The sequence below is a fragment of the Phoxinus phoxinus genome (assembly GCF_949152265.1).
Source record: "Phoxinus phoxinus genome assembly, chromosome: 4".
NCBI classification, from domain to species: Eukaryota; Metazoa; Chordata; class Actinopteri; order Cypriniformes; family Leuciscidae; genus Phoxinus; species Phoxinus phoxinus.
The window spans coordinates 14,523,199-14,538,198 of NC_136879.1; the positions used below are offsets into that span (position 1 = coordinate 14,523,199).

General features: G+C 37.0%; 2 protein-coding genes across 10 annotated transcripts in view; both read right to left on the bottom strand.

Annotated features, from left to right (window-relative positions):
• The window catches only part of igsf5b (immunoglobulin superfamily, member 5b), a 24,585-nt gene extending 23,678 nt beyond the window's left edge, over positions 1–907 (bottom strand). The window contains exon 1 of one of the 2 annotated variants that reach the window (XM_079611026.1): positions 648–907. In XM_079611026.1, coding sequence (XP_079467152.1) covers positions 648–671 — 24 coding nt within the window. In that variant the 5' untranslated portion in view covers positions 672–907. The remainder of the gene's footprint in view (positions 1–647) is intronic. The other variant, XM_079611027.1, reaches the window with a different exon arrangement.
• Positions 908–1,072: 165 nt separating this feature from the next.
• sh3bgr (SH3 domain binding glutamate-rich protein) overlaps positions 1,073–15,000 on the bottom strand; it is a 26,865-nt gene continuing 12,937 nt past the window's right edge. For 3 of the 8 annotated variants that reach the window (XM_079608926.1, XM_079608923.1, XM_079608927.1), the window contains 4 exons: positions 13,652–13,678; positions 12,324–12,347; positions 6,487–6,538; positions 1,073–2,880 (listed from right to left, as the gene is read on the bottom strand). In XM_079608926.1, the coding sequence (XP_079465052.1) occupies positions 6,530–6,538; positions 12,324–12,347; positions 13,652–13,678 (60 nt within the window). In that variant the 3' untranslated portion in view covers positions 1,073–2,880; positions 6,487–6,529. Of the gene's footprint in view, positions 2,881–6,486; positions 6,539–12,323; positions 12,348–13,651; positions 13,679–13,911; positions 13,936–14,755; positions 14,783–15,000 lie in introns of all 8 variants that reach the window. The other 5 variants (XM_079608924.1, XM_079608928.1, XM_079608929.1 and 2 more) reach the window with 3 other exon arrangements.

A 15,000-nucleotide genomic window follows, 5' to 3' on the forward strand; every position in this document is an offset into this window, starting at 1 on the left:
AAAAATAAATAAAAATAATTATATACAGTATATATTCATGCTGCAGGACCTCAAGCAAAAGGTGATTTAACTGAGAAATGATGACCAGTTATAGGGCCTAAATATACACTTTCCCTTCAAAATTCATATATATATATAAAAAAAAATATGCAAGTATAATAAAAAATAATTTCAACTTTTACTTTACGGTAATAAGACATGTAGGGAAAATGTGTGTAATTGTGATGAAAATAATATAATAAAATAATACAAATAAAATTAGTCTGATTTCTTTGTGCAAAATATAAATTCTATTCTTTTCTTTTGAGTTAAATTATGGTCATGTTCTTAACTGGTTTTGTAAGATTCACCCGAATACAATTTATATGCTCGTTGCTGTAAAAAATAAAAATAAAAAAAAGAGAGAGAGAGAGAGAATACTAAACGAACTAAATGTGAGATGTTGAACATTTTTCCCACATTATAGTGCATGAGTCTGCTACGGTCACTCTAAATCATGACAACACATGAACAAGATATTGTTTGACCTTAAAATATTGAAATGGGTCACCGTTTACACCTGTGACCCACATTTGTCCAACATATAAAATACTTATCAAAGGATTTATTGAATTACTGAATAACAAATCCAGCTGCTGCATTCTTACCTTGCGTTTCCCAGGAAGGGTCATACAGTATCCCAGAGAGTCACATACAGAGATCACGTTTCCCACAGTCAACACAGTAGCAGGTTGTGTGGAACTGTGGGATGTGGCCAAAACTAGCAAGTTAAATATTACTGAAAGCAAAACGGCCTTTTTAGCCTTGAACTGACCACTGCAAACCTTCACAGTGACTCACAGGCTGCGGTGAATATTTCAGTGGCGGCCTAAAATAACGTCTGAAATTTGCTGCCATTGTTAAGTCAAATGTGAGCATGAGAAAACCTCCTTGTCTTTCAGTCACTATCTCTAGGGAATCTCTTTAAAGGTCACATCCTGTTTATTGAATCGGCACCACCCTGGTTGAACATTTCTGCTCTTTAAATACACACAATGTGTCAAGAATAGAACATAATGAAGCAGACAGCGCCTTTAAAACTCACTCTTTAATGGTAAATAAGGGTATTCCCAACCATTCACTTCTGTCTACATACAAAGTGCATTAGAACTGCCGAACGACTATAGAGAATGGCTTCCCGCAGGAAGTGACGTCACGTATTCGGACTGAAATCAGACACAATAGACTGAAAAAGTCGGGAATTATGTCGTATGCCCTTTTACAGTGTTATTGTCTAATTTTAACTTCAACTGTGGCTGTAACCGACTTTGAAGCATTGGTGTAGTCTAATTTCGCCCCATGAAGTGTGTATACATGTACATTTAACTACAGACAGTACAAGTTTTGGACACACCTACTCTGCCTTTATTACTACTAATATTTTCCATAATATTTTCCATATTTCAGGATGATAACGGAAAAAGGAGCATGCCAATTCTGTAGTGACCGAAAATATTAAACAAATCAAAACTATTATATTTTAACTCAGTGGTTTATAAACAGTTTTTTTTTGCCTGAGGGCCCGACTTTTAAATTGTTATTTAAAATATCCTTAAATATTCTTAGCCCTAATTTCATATTCAATTAGCTAAAACTGTTTGGGCAATTTCCAATCATACTGTAAGATGATCAAATATTTCTTTTAACATGAGCTGTACAGACCCAACAATATGCTAAACTATTAACTGCTGAAAAATAATATTGACAATATTGGATTTTTAAATTGAATTCTCTCTCATGCTACTAGCAAAACAAACTATAGGCAATGTTCATATTCATGAACCATATTTATTGTCTTTTGGATCCGTTTTCTTTTGCCTTGCATAGTTTTATTCAGTTTTTTGGGATAATGGGACAAATGTTAGCATCTACAAAATGTTATCTTACAGCTAGCTCGGCTAAGTGTAAATGTTAGCCTCCACAAAATGTTATCTTACGGCTAGCTCGACAAAGTGTAAATGTTAGCATCTACAAAATGTTATCTTACGGCTAGCTCGGCTAAGTGTAAATGTTAGCATCTACAAAATGTTATCTTACAGCTAGCTTGGCTAAGTGAAAATGTTAGCATCTACAATATGTTATATTACGGCTAGCTCGGCTAAGTGTAAATGTTAGCATCTACAAAATGTTATCTTACAGCTAGCTCGGCTAAGTGAAAATGTTAGCATCTACAAAATGTTATCTTACAGCTAGCTTGGCTAAGTGAAAATGTTAGCATCTACAAAATGTTATCTTACGGCTAGCTCGGCTAAGTGAAAATGTTAGCATCTAAAAAATGTTATCTTACGGCTAGCTCGGCTAAGTGACAGAATTTGATCGAACGCACAGCCTTTGATAACACAACATACAAGTTTTCTCCTACCGTCTAGAAGTTGAGAAAGCCTGTGAATTTGCTACGGGTTGATATTATAATTAGCATTTAGCATTGTAGCAAAGTGTGTCCAAAGTTTGACTGGTAGTGTCCTTCACAACACAGAGAGATACTGTAAGTATTGGTTTGGCACATTTAAATGGTTCAGCACAACTATTTGGGATTCTATAGAAACAAAGTCATTAAATGTTAGTTTAAAGGTTATAGAAATAGCTATCTTCTATATGTACAGTAAGAAAAAAAGACATCCCTTTAAAATTCACTTGAAACTTGCCAGTTAAGCAATAAAAGCATACAAAGGCCTTTTGCAGCCTCATCAGTATAATGGGATAAGGCACAGTTATCATGGGGAGCTTGAAGTCGGGGTCCTGAGTGCATATTCTCCAGTGCAGTGGTGTCACATTTGGCTTGAGTAACGCTTCGGTGAAGGTGTGTGTGGGGGATTTTGGATCGCTCCAGGGGACTTCAAGCTGGAAGGAAAAGCACATTGTGTGTTCATAAATGTGAAGCATCAAAGGTAGCTCGTCAACATCATGACACCCCTCACACTTATCTGTCATGCTGTTGATTTCCACAAAGAAAATGAAAAATAACACACAAAAAATGTTAAATGTGTTTATAGTAAATAGTAATTAGGCTGGTCACAACACAAAATTGTTATAAATTGAACAACACCTTACAGGTTTTATAATTCTCAATATCACCACATAACCAGATCCGGCCCACATCTGGCGCGCGTTGAATCCACACGTAATTAAACACATAATTAACAACTTAAATATAAAAGTAGGCCTATATTCACGTTAAGCAGTGTGTACCATACAGCAAATCCAAACTGCTTAATAGATATATCACTGACAAATGTAAACTAAATTATCGGCCAGAGATATTTTTAAAGTTGGTGTGGCAAGCAGGGCGGGGCCGCGGGAAGGGAGCGAGACCAGTGGTGCGAGTGTTTATGAGCGTCACCAGCGCCACACCGGTCTCGAGTCCCGCGGAGGAGCTCCGGAGCGATAAGAGGAAGAGTAACTGAGGAGAGGACCAGACCTCGATTTAATGTTGTTGTTTTATGTTTATATGCTTTACTTTTGTTTTGTTGTTTGATTATTTTGTCTTTAAAATTACGTTTTACGTTCACCGGTTCCCGCCTTCTTCTTCTTCCCTATACACAAATGTAATAATAATACGTAATAATCAAGGAACTGCTACCGTACCAGCAGCGCAATGATATTACACAGCGCCTGAAAGTAGTCCCCAGCTCGGTAACTTCCAACGTGACCGGCACTAAGTTTGTAATATCATTGCGCTGCTGGTACGGCAGCAGTTCCTTGATTATCACGCAGGAATGAGAGTATAGTTCCTAGTCATATTGGCCTAGAAAATCGCAACTTTTAATTATCTGTCGGTCTTAGTACACGATGTAACTACAGAAGAGTCAAGTTTTAAATAGGAAAAATATCAAAACTCTTTGGTCATTTTTTTGAGAGATGCTAACGGTCTAATCAGAATCAATGATCTATGCTAAGCTATGCTAAAAGTGCTACCGCCAGACCCGGAGATCGGCTGAATGGATTCGAAAACGGTAAAACTGTTTAACTCTAGGAGAGTTGGAGAATGAGCCTATTTCCCAAAAAAAAGTGGAGTGTTCCTTTAAGCTGATGTGCGTTTCATTTACTAAAATAAGGTTATTTTATAGCAGTGGACCCTCAATGCAACAAGATTAATTCCAGACCAACAATATGCAGATATTCTGAATGATACCAATCCACAATCTGACTTGTGATGCAGTCTGGAATCATAATCACACCATGTTGGTTAATTTTTTCTTTCACAATTTCTGTCACTGATTGAGTTTGGGTTCTTTACCACTGTCGCCTTTGGCTTGCTTAGTTGGGGACACTTAATATTCAACAATATTATTGACTTGACTGCACTGACACCATTGGATGAGAACTGAACTGGGCTCCTTTATAGATTAATTGAGCTCATTCCATAATTAATGAACTTTAAGCAGTTATTGAACTGAACTGAATCAACACTGAACCGACGTCAGCTGAATAATGGCTGTTTACTATTGTCTTTTTAGAGCTGCTTTAGAGCCGAATCGAACTCTGTTTGCATCATTGATCATTATTTTCCTGTTATCGCTGTGAAGCTGAACTGAATAAAGTGCTAAATAAATAAAGATGAATTGACTTGACCATGCTTAACATTCAAATGCTGATCCATGCATTTATTCACTGACCTATTAAATAATATATAATGACCAATAAAATACTGGGAAGGACAGTGGCAGAGATATAGATCAAATTAAATATTGCACTTAAGGGGAGACACTTAAGTCTTGTTTCAGACTTATGGTGGAAAAAAGTCCAAAATACACATTTAGGTCTTTATTTTACTGTTTTTCTGTTGTTTGAAAGATTTTTTAGTTTTCTGCTTGTCATATTGCATCTTATTAATTTCATCACTATATATCACATGAACTATTCATCAAAACAGTTCATGTTAAATTATTTGTGCAAAGGTATTTAATACGTATAGTTAAACCTTTGTCATTCATAATTTTACAGTCAATGGTTCATCTCACTTGCTAGTAGGTATTCATTATAAGGGCATTACTATAAATATATTTTTGGTGATTTGTACAATCTTTTTCTTTTGTAAAAATGTATATAATAAATAATATAATTTAATATAAAATAATTTAAATTATAAAATAATATAATTTATATTGAATAAATAAATCAATTTAGCCATTTATCATACTATAACAAGTGATCATTATAATGAGAACATAATGAATGAATTGTTAAGTATCAGATTTAATTTGGATAAAAACTTATTTGGCAAAAGTTAATTTCTCCCATAACTGTATTTGACCCTCTGACAGCAAAGTCACTCCCTGTTCTCTTTCTTTTCCCTGTTCTCTTTCTTTTCATACTGGACGTTACATTTGGTGCCACCTAGCGACTCAAGACAGTAAGATTTTAACTCAAATAAATATTACTGTTACAATTTTTATATTACATATTGATAAGTGGGATGATGTATGATGCAAGTATGATGATCCCTTTGCTTTGTGTCAGAGTCCTGACCACCCTGTTGTGGTTTATTTTTAGACAATGACTGGTTAAGTTTAAATTATCCCTATATAAATAACTGTACATTACTATGTACTCTCTGGGGTCCTTTTGTAACATTAGTAAATGTTTTTTTTATATATATATATCTTTTAAATTTCACCTTCTACTTACTGTATAGTTACTGCATAGTTACTGTATAGTTACTTCACCTTCTACTTACTGTAGAATTAAACAGCCCAATTTCGCTGTTGTTCCTTTAAGAAACTCTTTGAAATGAACAGCAGTACTTTGATTAACTTTGACGGGTCTTTTGTCAATAGATGTTCTGGTGTTATACACCAGAAGAAATACAATCATCTATCCAGCTGATGTTATTCACTGGGACTGGGAGGGCCACGTTTCTGAACACTGAATTGTATGAGTTAATCCCCGCTTTTCACAGGCGATGCTTAACATAGTCCCAGACTAAAATACATGTTTGAGCCGTTTTAACTGAAAGCAAGTTGCAATATTACTACACCAGTAATGTTTTACTCCAAGGCATGTTTATAAAAGCTACTTAAATGTCCTAAATGAACTAAGGCTTAATCCAACCCTCTGTCTGTGAAACCAGGCATGCTTTAGTATTTAAACTATGAAAGTTACAGTATCTTTTCATATACAATGAACTCTTTTATCTTAAACGATAAAGAAAAAAATAGTCCTTATGACTTTAAGACTGTGAGATTATTAAATATGAGATAAATAATATAATGCTTATAAACAAATGCAACAAACACAGCAAGTCAATTTAAGCCAATATGATTTAAGATAACATAAACATGTGAGTCATTGCTGGCAGGATCTTTCTTTTAAGCAATCAACTGTCTTTGGTTCAGCAGGCACACAAATATCTTGAGTCCAGGACACTTGTGTGGTTTTTTACTGAAGCAAATGGTATCATACAGCGCCACCAAGTGGCAGAGAAGACAAAAGAAAGGCATGTATTACCTGTGTGGGAAAATCCGGGTCCAAAGTCCTCAGTTTCAGAACACTAGTCTTCCTGTGAATGACAGCAATCACACAGTTAACAGCATATTGTTCCTAGATGTGCTATAAATGCTTTCTGTATAATGTGTTTGGTCATAATTCTATTCTATTCTTCATTATTAATCATTATTATTCGGTTTTAATCATTATAGTGATTAATCATTTAGTCTATTAATCATTTTTGTACAGCCTGGCTTTTAGAGGTAAACATAACAATTTTGAGCAGATTTGTATTATCTATCTATGTGAATTAATTATTAATTAGCCTAAAAAGTGAATATCGATTACTCAATTTAGATATAAGCAGCATCAGCATATTGAATCAGTCAAATGCTTTTCCAATCTATGAAGAAACTATTTTTTTCAAGACAAGTTTACCACGGTGCCGTTCTACTTCAAAGCCTTTTAACATTCTCTCTCACTCAGGAGTTATGACATTGAAAACACACTCAGACCCAATGCTGAGATAACAGAACATTTTTCACAGCATTTTTTTACTCCACACCAAAACATTCCCTGCATTTTGTTCCCATCTGAATGTCAACCATGCCATCTTAAAGGAGCAAAGTCCATGTCCTGCTTATTTCACAACAACATTTTCAAACCAACGTGTATTGCTGATGGTCTTGCTAAAAGTCCGATTTTTTTCTCTATGCATCAACATCATGTTTACAATGGTCCATTAAACTCCATAGTGCACATTGAACAATGAATTTTCTCCACCTTGGTCCTTCAAACAAAAAAGTCATTCGCATATTCCATAAAAAGGACAAGTACAGGACTCAGGAGGAGCATAAAAACGGAAACCCAAACACTATTTGGCTATCTGGATATATGATGACATTGTAATGTTGCATTATTATTTATTGTTCTTGAATTTCCCTTTACTTAGAAGTGCACCAACTAACTTTCCCTTTCATAGGTTGACTCGATGCTGTGTCAGTTGTGGGAAAACCCTCCAGGTGTGACGATTGTCTGAAGCCCATCGAGGCACACATGAGCTAGACGCTTGCGGCTCTATGTTAATGTTATGTCTATGTTAATCAGATTGAATTCACACATGAACCAGATGCTCTCTTTTGTGTACAGGCATAATGATGACGAAGATGACCACAGCATATATGAATAGCCTGGAGATATTGGTGGTATTTCTGCATTGAAACAATTTCTTCTGGACTTTATGGGTTAACACATGTGATAAGAACAGACACAGACACACATCAGTGATCTCTTATACGAATCGTCAAGGGGGAATACGTTCTCCCTCCCTGTAGAGATTATAGATGTACATCTTGCCATCAGCCAAACAATTGCCATGATTCTTTAAAGGCTTTAGACAATTGTCACACCTGGAGGATGTTCACATAGCATTAAAAAATAATAATAATAAATTACAAAGATCTGATGAGAAAAAAAACTAATATCTGATAACTTATTTTTTTTAAAATATGTTACAATACTGTAACAAATAAAGGGACAAATCAAGGTTTGTAAATATGTTAGTTAATACGTCTAATAAAAAACAAAGTCTGATTTAACAAAACCTAGAATAAATACTTTTTGTCTTTATTGAACACACTGACCCAACAATTGCAAATATGTTAAACTGTTAAAGTGTTCAATAATAATATAAAACGTATCTTATTTTGTGGGTTTTGTTTGATCAAGATAAAGCTGGTGTAAGCGATGTTGGCCAAGTTCACTTTAAGATACATTTCTGAGCCACATTTTATATTTTAAAGAAACATGAGAACTCACTGAGCTATAAAAGAGTGACATATAAGCAGAACAAACGAATATTTAGGGCACTGTGTAGTGAAGCAGCGGGGCTGAGAGCTGTGGGAGCAGACACCTCGTCACTGGCCTTGCTCCGCTCCCACGGCTCTCGGCCCCACCCTGCCTCACACCACTGGCACCTATTTCACTGACTCCTGTCAAATAACAGGGACATTTTATGTGTGATACTCCAAAAGTGAATCGCTTGCAGCAGCTTTCAACTCTGCAACAGTAAGAAAATAATCAAGCAATTCAATGACACAAATGTAAAGGCCAAACTTATTCAGATGCAAGTGTCTAGACCAGTAGTTCTCACCCTTTCGGACTCAAAGACAATATTTGAAGACCCCCACCCCCGGCAGACCATGGCGTCACACACGGACAGCCAGTGATTATAAAAAAACACCTGAATTACACGTCATCAACTTTTTTATCTCGAGGACCCATTAGTTTGTAGTGTGTTGTAACAAAGATGAAACTATGGAGAGAAAAAAGCAGCAAATTCAGAAATTTAGAAAGTGTGTGCCTCCCTGTCCTTGTTTTATGACACCTGAAGGCACCCATGATCTTTGCATTGTTTACTTGGGAGAACTCGAGGGGTCTGGATGCGTTTAATGTGACAAGTTCACAGTATGGAAGCTCTGCTCTCTTCTAGAGGGATGAGGGACAAGCATCTGCACCCTGTGCTTTGGGTTTTGCGGCTGCCGTCTGTGACATGGAGACTCAGATCTTGGGGCTCGCAGGTCGAGCGGGCTGAGGAATTTGAGAAAGGGATTTCATTTTTTTCAATCCTTGTTTCTAGCAAGGCTTCTTCCGTCAACCCCGCCAATGAGGAACTGTTGGATGTAATGGGCCGCACCATGACCAGGTTGAACCCGACTTTGTTGCGCAAGAGACAGGACATTCCTCGCAGTAGACTCGATGCGTGATTTCTGGTGAGTTTTGCTCGTCCCTCCTCCATGAGCCTGCCGTTTCTTCCGGATGAAGTGAAGAGGTCATGGAAGAAGCTGAATTCAATACACATCATTCCTTTTCCACATTCAAATTACACAAATGTGGAGGGATTGAGCGAGCGGGGATACAAGAAGATGCCCCCTGTAGAAGAGCCATCTCCCATCTCCGTTGAAGGCTGCAGTCTTGCCATCTAAACCATTACAGACCACTTTGCGGTTCATTGGCAAGGCTTTGTTTCTCTCCTGCTGAGAGACCAGGGGCAGGGATTGTCTCCTGAAAACAGACTTGGCCCTCTGTGCCACCAGACAAAAAGCCATCAAACGGCGGCTACGGAGAGGCATCTGTAGTTAAATTTGTCAGACATTAAGGAGAAGGAAAAAAATATCCTTCTTGATGTTCCGGTTTCACCCTCTGAACTCTTGGGCACCTAATGGTGTTGGGGAAGTTCAGAGAGGTGAAGGTGCAGTCTTCGCAGTAAGTGGCATGTGTCGCAACAAAATATGACCCATCATCTGATAGGTCTAGTGCAATGCTTGATGTGCTGTGGGTAACGGTTTACAAAGGACGGATGCAGTGAGATGATGCAACCTCTTGTTCCAATTGCCTCTTTTAACTGGAGTAGTTTTTTTGTAAGAGTGAAATATATATATATATTAACTTTAACTCTTTGAATTCCCTTCAGTGCTTCTAGAGTGTGCAAACTTTAGAGATTGGTGAGACAATGTGGAAAGAAAGACATTACCATTTCTCATCAGTTTTCCTCCGGCGTATTGCCGTGAGGTTATGATGCAAGTGGGCACTTTGATGAAATGAACTTAGATCATCATCCATGGCCCCTCTCGTGAGATCATTACACCCCCTCTTCAGCTTGTGGTGTAGCAACCTTGCCGAATTTACACAGGGATTGAGTAGGTTTTTGTTGTTTTAAAGAAAACAAAATCCAAAACTGCTCTCTCTGTCATGCTAAGAGCAGTGTTTGATAATGTTATGCAATGTTGGCACGTTCATACATTTGATGAGATGTTGGAGAGTGATCGTATGTCCGAGGGGTGATGCAGGGTAAACAAAACTATGTTGGCAGTCGGCAAGCTTCCATCTACATCGTTTACCTCCCTGCCCAACTATTGTTGGATCTTGACGTAGGGATATATGCTCCCCTTTGAATGGGTACTTCTAAAGGTCTCTTGTATGATCCGTCAGGGAATGAGTTTTTTAAAGTAGAGTTATGGGCAGGCTGTATAGCGTCCCATTCTTTTATCTGCTTCTCTCCCCCAATCAAATTGGGGTCTTTAAGTAGGGCCTAAGCTCTCCTGCGACGACTTTGTGTTATAAAGCCTGGTTAATGAGAGTTGGCAATACATAAGGTTGTAGCTTGGGCAGTATAGAGATAGACTACATCTTAGAAAAACTAGTAGTTGTCCACTCCTGGTCTATGCTAAGGTTCTAATCACTGAGGTTTTATCAACTCGCTGCTTTTGTAGGCTGCTCCCTAAGAGCCTTCTCCGGCAATATTGCTGAGGTGCTAGTAAGGCATACCTGGACTAGCCTGGACTTCCTTTGTAAATATTTTATGGAGCTTGGGAGTTTTACCCTAGCGCCTGTGGATATTGTCTTTAAGGAGTAACGCAACTATATAGCCTGAGTGAACTATACTCAGCCTGAGTGAAGAGTGCGTCAACCCTATGTGACTTGCAAAATAAGTCACATAGGGTTGACGCACTCTTCACTCAGGCTGAGTTTCAGAGTCGTTTAGTGCTATGCGGCATTTTGTTTGGCGTTTAGTGAGGCAGGCATTCCTTCAGCATGATATAGTGGGTATTGGTTACCCATAGCATCATCAATGCATTACATGTAACATGAGTTACGTAATCTGATTACTTTTTTCAAGTAACAAGTAAAGTAATACATTACTTGGAGTGAGGTGCAGCTCAACCGCTTATGGCCCTAGCGAACGGTCCACTCATGTACTGCTCGCGTGAAACAACATTTGCTCAAATCCTGCTCCGACATGAAATTACTTTGTGCCATACATCTTTCTGTTTATAATTAATTTCTTAAAGAACTCAATTACAGTAGGCCTATAGATAACAGTTATGATATTTGTGGCTTTAAAGCAATATTGTATAAAGTGGTATAAATAAACGTGACGAGACTTGGCGTTTGCAGAGCTCGTGCAAACAATCCACGTCAACATCTACATGATCAGATGCTTTATTTTCTGCTGTTTTCTCAGCGCTGTCATTGTTGTTGATATTCATCTAAACGCCGCTCTAAAGGGCCGTTCACACCAAGGACGATAACTATAAAGATAACGATAAAGATAACTATATATGCGTCCACACACCAACAACCGATAACGGTCTTTTTTAAGCACGCAATGTCATCTGCCATTTTAAATGCGCGAGACCTTTAAATTAGAATGGATTCTGATTGGCTGTCAGTGTTTTATCGTTCGACAGCTGGAAAAAAATCGTTCTGAAAGTGATCCCAACGATGTCGTTCCTCATATCTTTATCGTTATAGTTGTGGTGTGAACTCTGTTATTCTTTAATATGGAGAACGATTTTTAGAATTATATCTTTATAGTTATCTTTATAGTTATCGTCCTTGGTGTGAACGGCCCTTAAGCTCTCTTTTTTTACCACTAAGCAAAGAACAAAAAATAACTTTGCTGTGAGTATATCAAAAAATTCATCTTTGCTAACTGAATAATGAATGTTACACCAATGAATATTGCCGTGTGGTAAAACTTGCTTCAGATAACGGCCATCCTGATGACGTTCCCCATAGCGTCAACACCAAGACGCAGCGTCTCGTTCCCCTTCTCAGGGAACCGTGTTGCATATGCTACCTGAGATGACTTACATGTTTTGTTTTGGGTTTTTTTACTCACTTGCGACCCCTTTGGAAATGTGCTGAGGACCCCCTAGTGGGCACTTAACCCCTGGTTGAGAACCACTGATCTAGTCAATCTGAAATATTTCAAACAAAACTGGTGACATGCACTGTTGCCCCTGGCCTTCCCCAACCACAACATGCTTAAAACAAACTAAAATGTCCTAGGGTACCTCTGAGGCATGTTCCTCTTCCTCCTGCGATAAAGGAATTAGGTATTAAAACAGAAGAATGCATCAATGTATTTGAGAGAAAGAATCAACTACTGAGGGAGCTGAAGGTTATGCTACACCCAGATAGTTCTATGTGCTAAGAGGATGGATATATATGTGTGTTTCCACAATAAAGAAAGATCCTAGAAGTGACAGCCAATGGGGAAAAAATTCTCCTGTAACATAAGTGAGGGATGGAATGTCTAGAAAAGAGAAGAAAAGAAAAGACAACTGAGAGAGATGAGGAGAGCTTGAAGCAGCATGTCTGGAGGAAAGGGAGAGCAGGTGAGGATCATGGAGAGGAGTTTACCGCAACTGAATGTGGAAAATAAAATTGGGATCTTGGGTACGCTTATGTCACAAAAATAAAAATATAACTAGTGTCGTGGCCGTGTGGTAAGTGCACATGCTTTAGCACACTGAGTAGTGGTGCTTATGTGGAGGATGTGGGTTTCAATTTGACCCTCAACACTGATCATATAATTTCCTTGCATCGTTTACAACATGGTAATATTAGTATTCAAATGTGCGGTCTGGGGTATTTGTCTCAGTAGCATTTATTTTTTTAGGTGTTAATTTATTGATAATGTATGTTTCAGTGTCTAAACAAATGTAGTAAAAAAATTACTAAAAACATGCATATTATATACCTTTAACAAAATTTTTTTTATAAATATTTAAATAAATATTTAAATCAATTAATTAAATAATTGAAATAAATTAAAATAAATGCTTAGTGACCTTCTAATGTAATTTGTTGTAGTAACATTTCCTTTAATTTGAGGTAGTGTTTCAATTTGGGTCTGTATTTCTCTTTATGAAAATAAAACAACAACAATTTAAAATGTTGTCAAACTCACGTTATGATTTGATGAATAATTACAATAAATCCTAACTTAAAATACAATGAGAACAGTTATAAAGAATTAATTAAAAGGAATATCTTTATTTTAAAAAATAGCTCAACCATTATACATTGGATAAGAAATGAATTAATTCTTACATTTCATTATTAATACATTAAATTGTCATTCTCAGGTCTGATGCCTTTTAGACACTGACTTCCAAACTGAATAAGCTAAATTTATGTCATGTTGTATATATTATTCACTGAGGGACTTCAGTGAATCACGTATGTATCTGGTATGAAAGTATTGTATGTTCAATTTGGTCCAAGTGCTAGAGAATAGATATCAAGTGCAGTTAGAAGAAAGAAAAGAGAGGAAAGAAAAAGAGAAAGAGAAGAAAAATAGAGACAAAAAGTGAAAAAAAAACATGTATCAATCTACCTCAAGCTCTCGCAGTTCTTCTTCCTCCTGGAGGGGAGAACAGACTGAATGAGACGAGAGGAATGTGAGAGCTTAAGTTGAAGAGACGCATGCAGAAACAGATGGAGAGAGGAGAAAGAGACTGACAGGAGGCAGCTAGAATAGGGAAGTGAAACAGGAGGTTAAAAGGAGGAATGAAGGAGGAAAATCAGTTGCGAAATGAGGGGAAAAAAACGCAAATCACAAGTACAGAGATATACTGCTCATCAAACCCAAGTTACCTCAGACACCAAATCATCTTCTGCCTGTAAAAAAAAACAGGAGGGAGAGAGAAGAAGGGATGTGTGCAATGTGCTTTAGACAGTCAGTGAACAACAGATCTGCCAACTGATTTCATTCAATACTTTTTACCAAATATTTGTGTTAACTGTGTATTTAATGCTTATTAAAGCAATTATTTTCATTTAATATTACATTTTATTTCAGAAATTACGGTAAACGAGAAAATAAGTGTGCATAACTGCAGTTGTCATTTCAATTACATATTTGTACTTGATCTAACCCATAAAAAATGACTTGATTTGTTGTAATTTGTCAGGTTGATATAGTCAGATTAAGAGACCTCTGAGCATCAAATTGTTCAATGAAATATGTATTTTAAATTCAAACCATATTTGAAAAGTGCATATCATTTAGTATAAGTTATGATGGTTAGGATAATGTAGTTGTTATATGGGCGAAACCATATGGAAACGATCAGTTAATCTTCATTTATTTCTTAATTCGGTTAAAAATATAAAGCGTATTATGTATGGAATTATCAGTTCCAAAACAACATTTCATTTTTTGGAAGAAATGTGTTTTGATATTGGTGGAGAACTGAAAAGACTTTTACAAACAGAAAATGCATCCATGACACCTGTAAGGAAAAGGGGGAAGGAAAAGGAAACCCGATGCAAACGCGTCGCCTTCCGAGTGAGTGAAGGACTGTGAGGAGCAGATGAGAGGCACACAAAAACACATGGATGCAAAAATGAACAAAATAACATAATGGAAATGTTGTCAGCGAGATAAGAAGAAATGAATGGGAGAGAATATCGAGTTATCTGTTGGATATAGAGTCACTTCTGAGACCGGATGGTTGTCCTCTGCCTGGAACAGCGAATAGCCAACGTTAGCTGCTTTGAGTTATCTTTTTGACAAGCGCTTTCAATTAAACGCTTTTCATGAATCAACCTGTTCATTTTTTATGAGAAATAATTGGGGGGGGGGGGGGAACAGGGTTCCCACACTTTTCCAAATCGTTCATCATTAATTAATCATTAATTCATTTTTTTTAAATCATATTTTATTTTCACAAATGTCTGTGA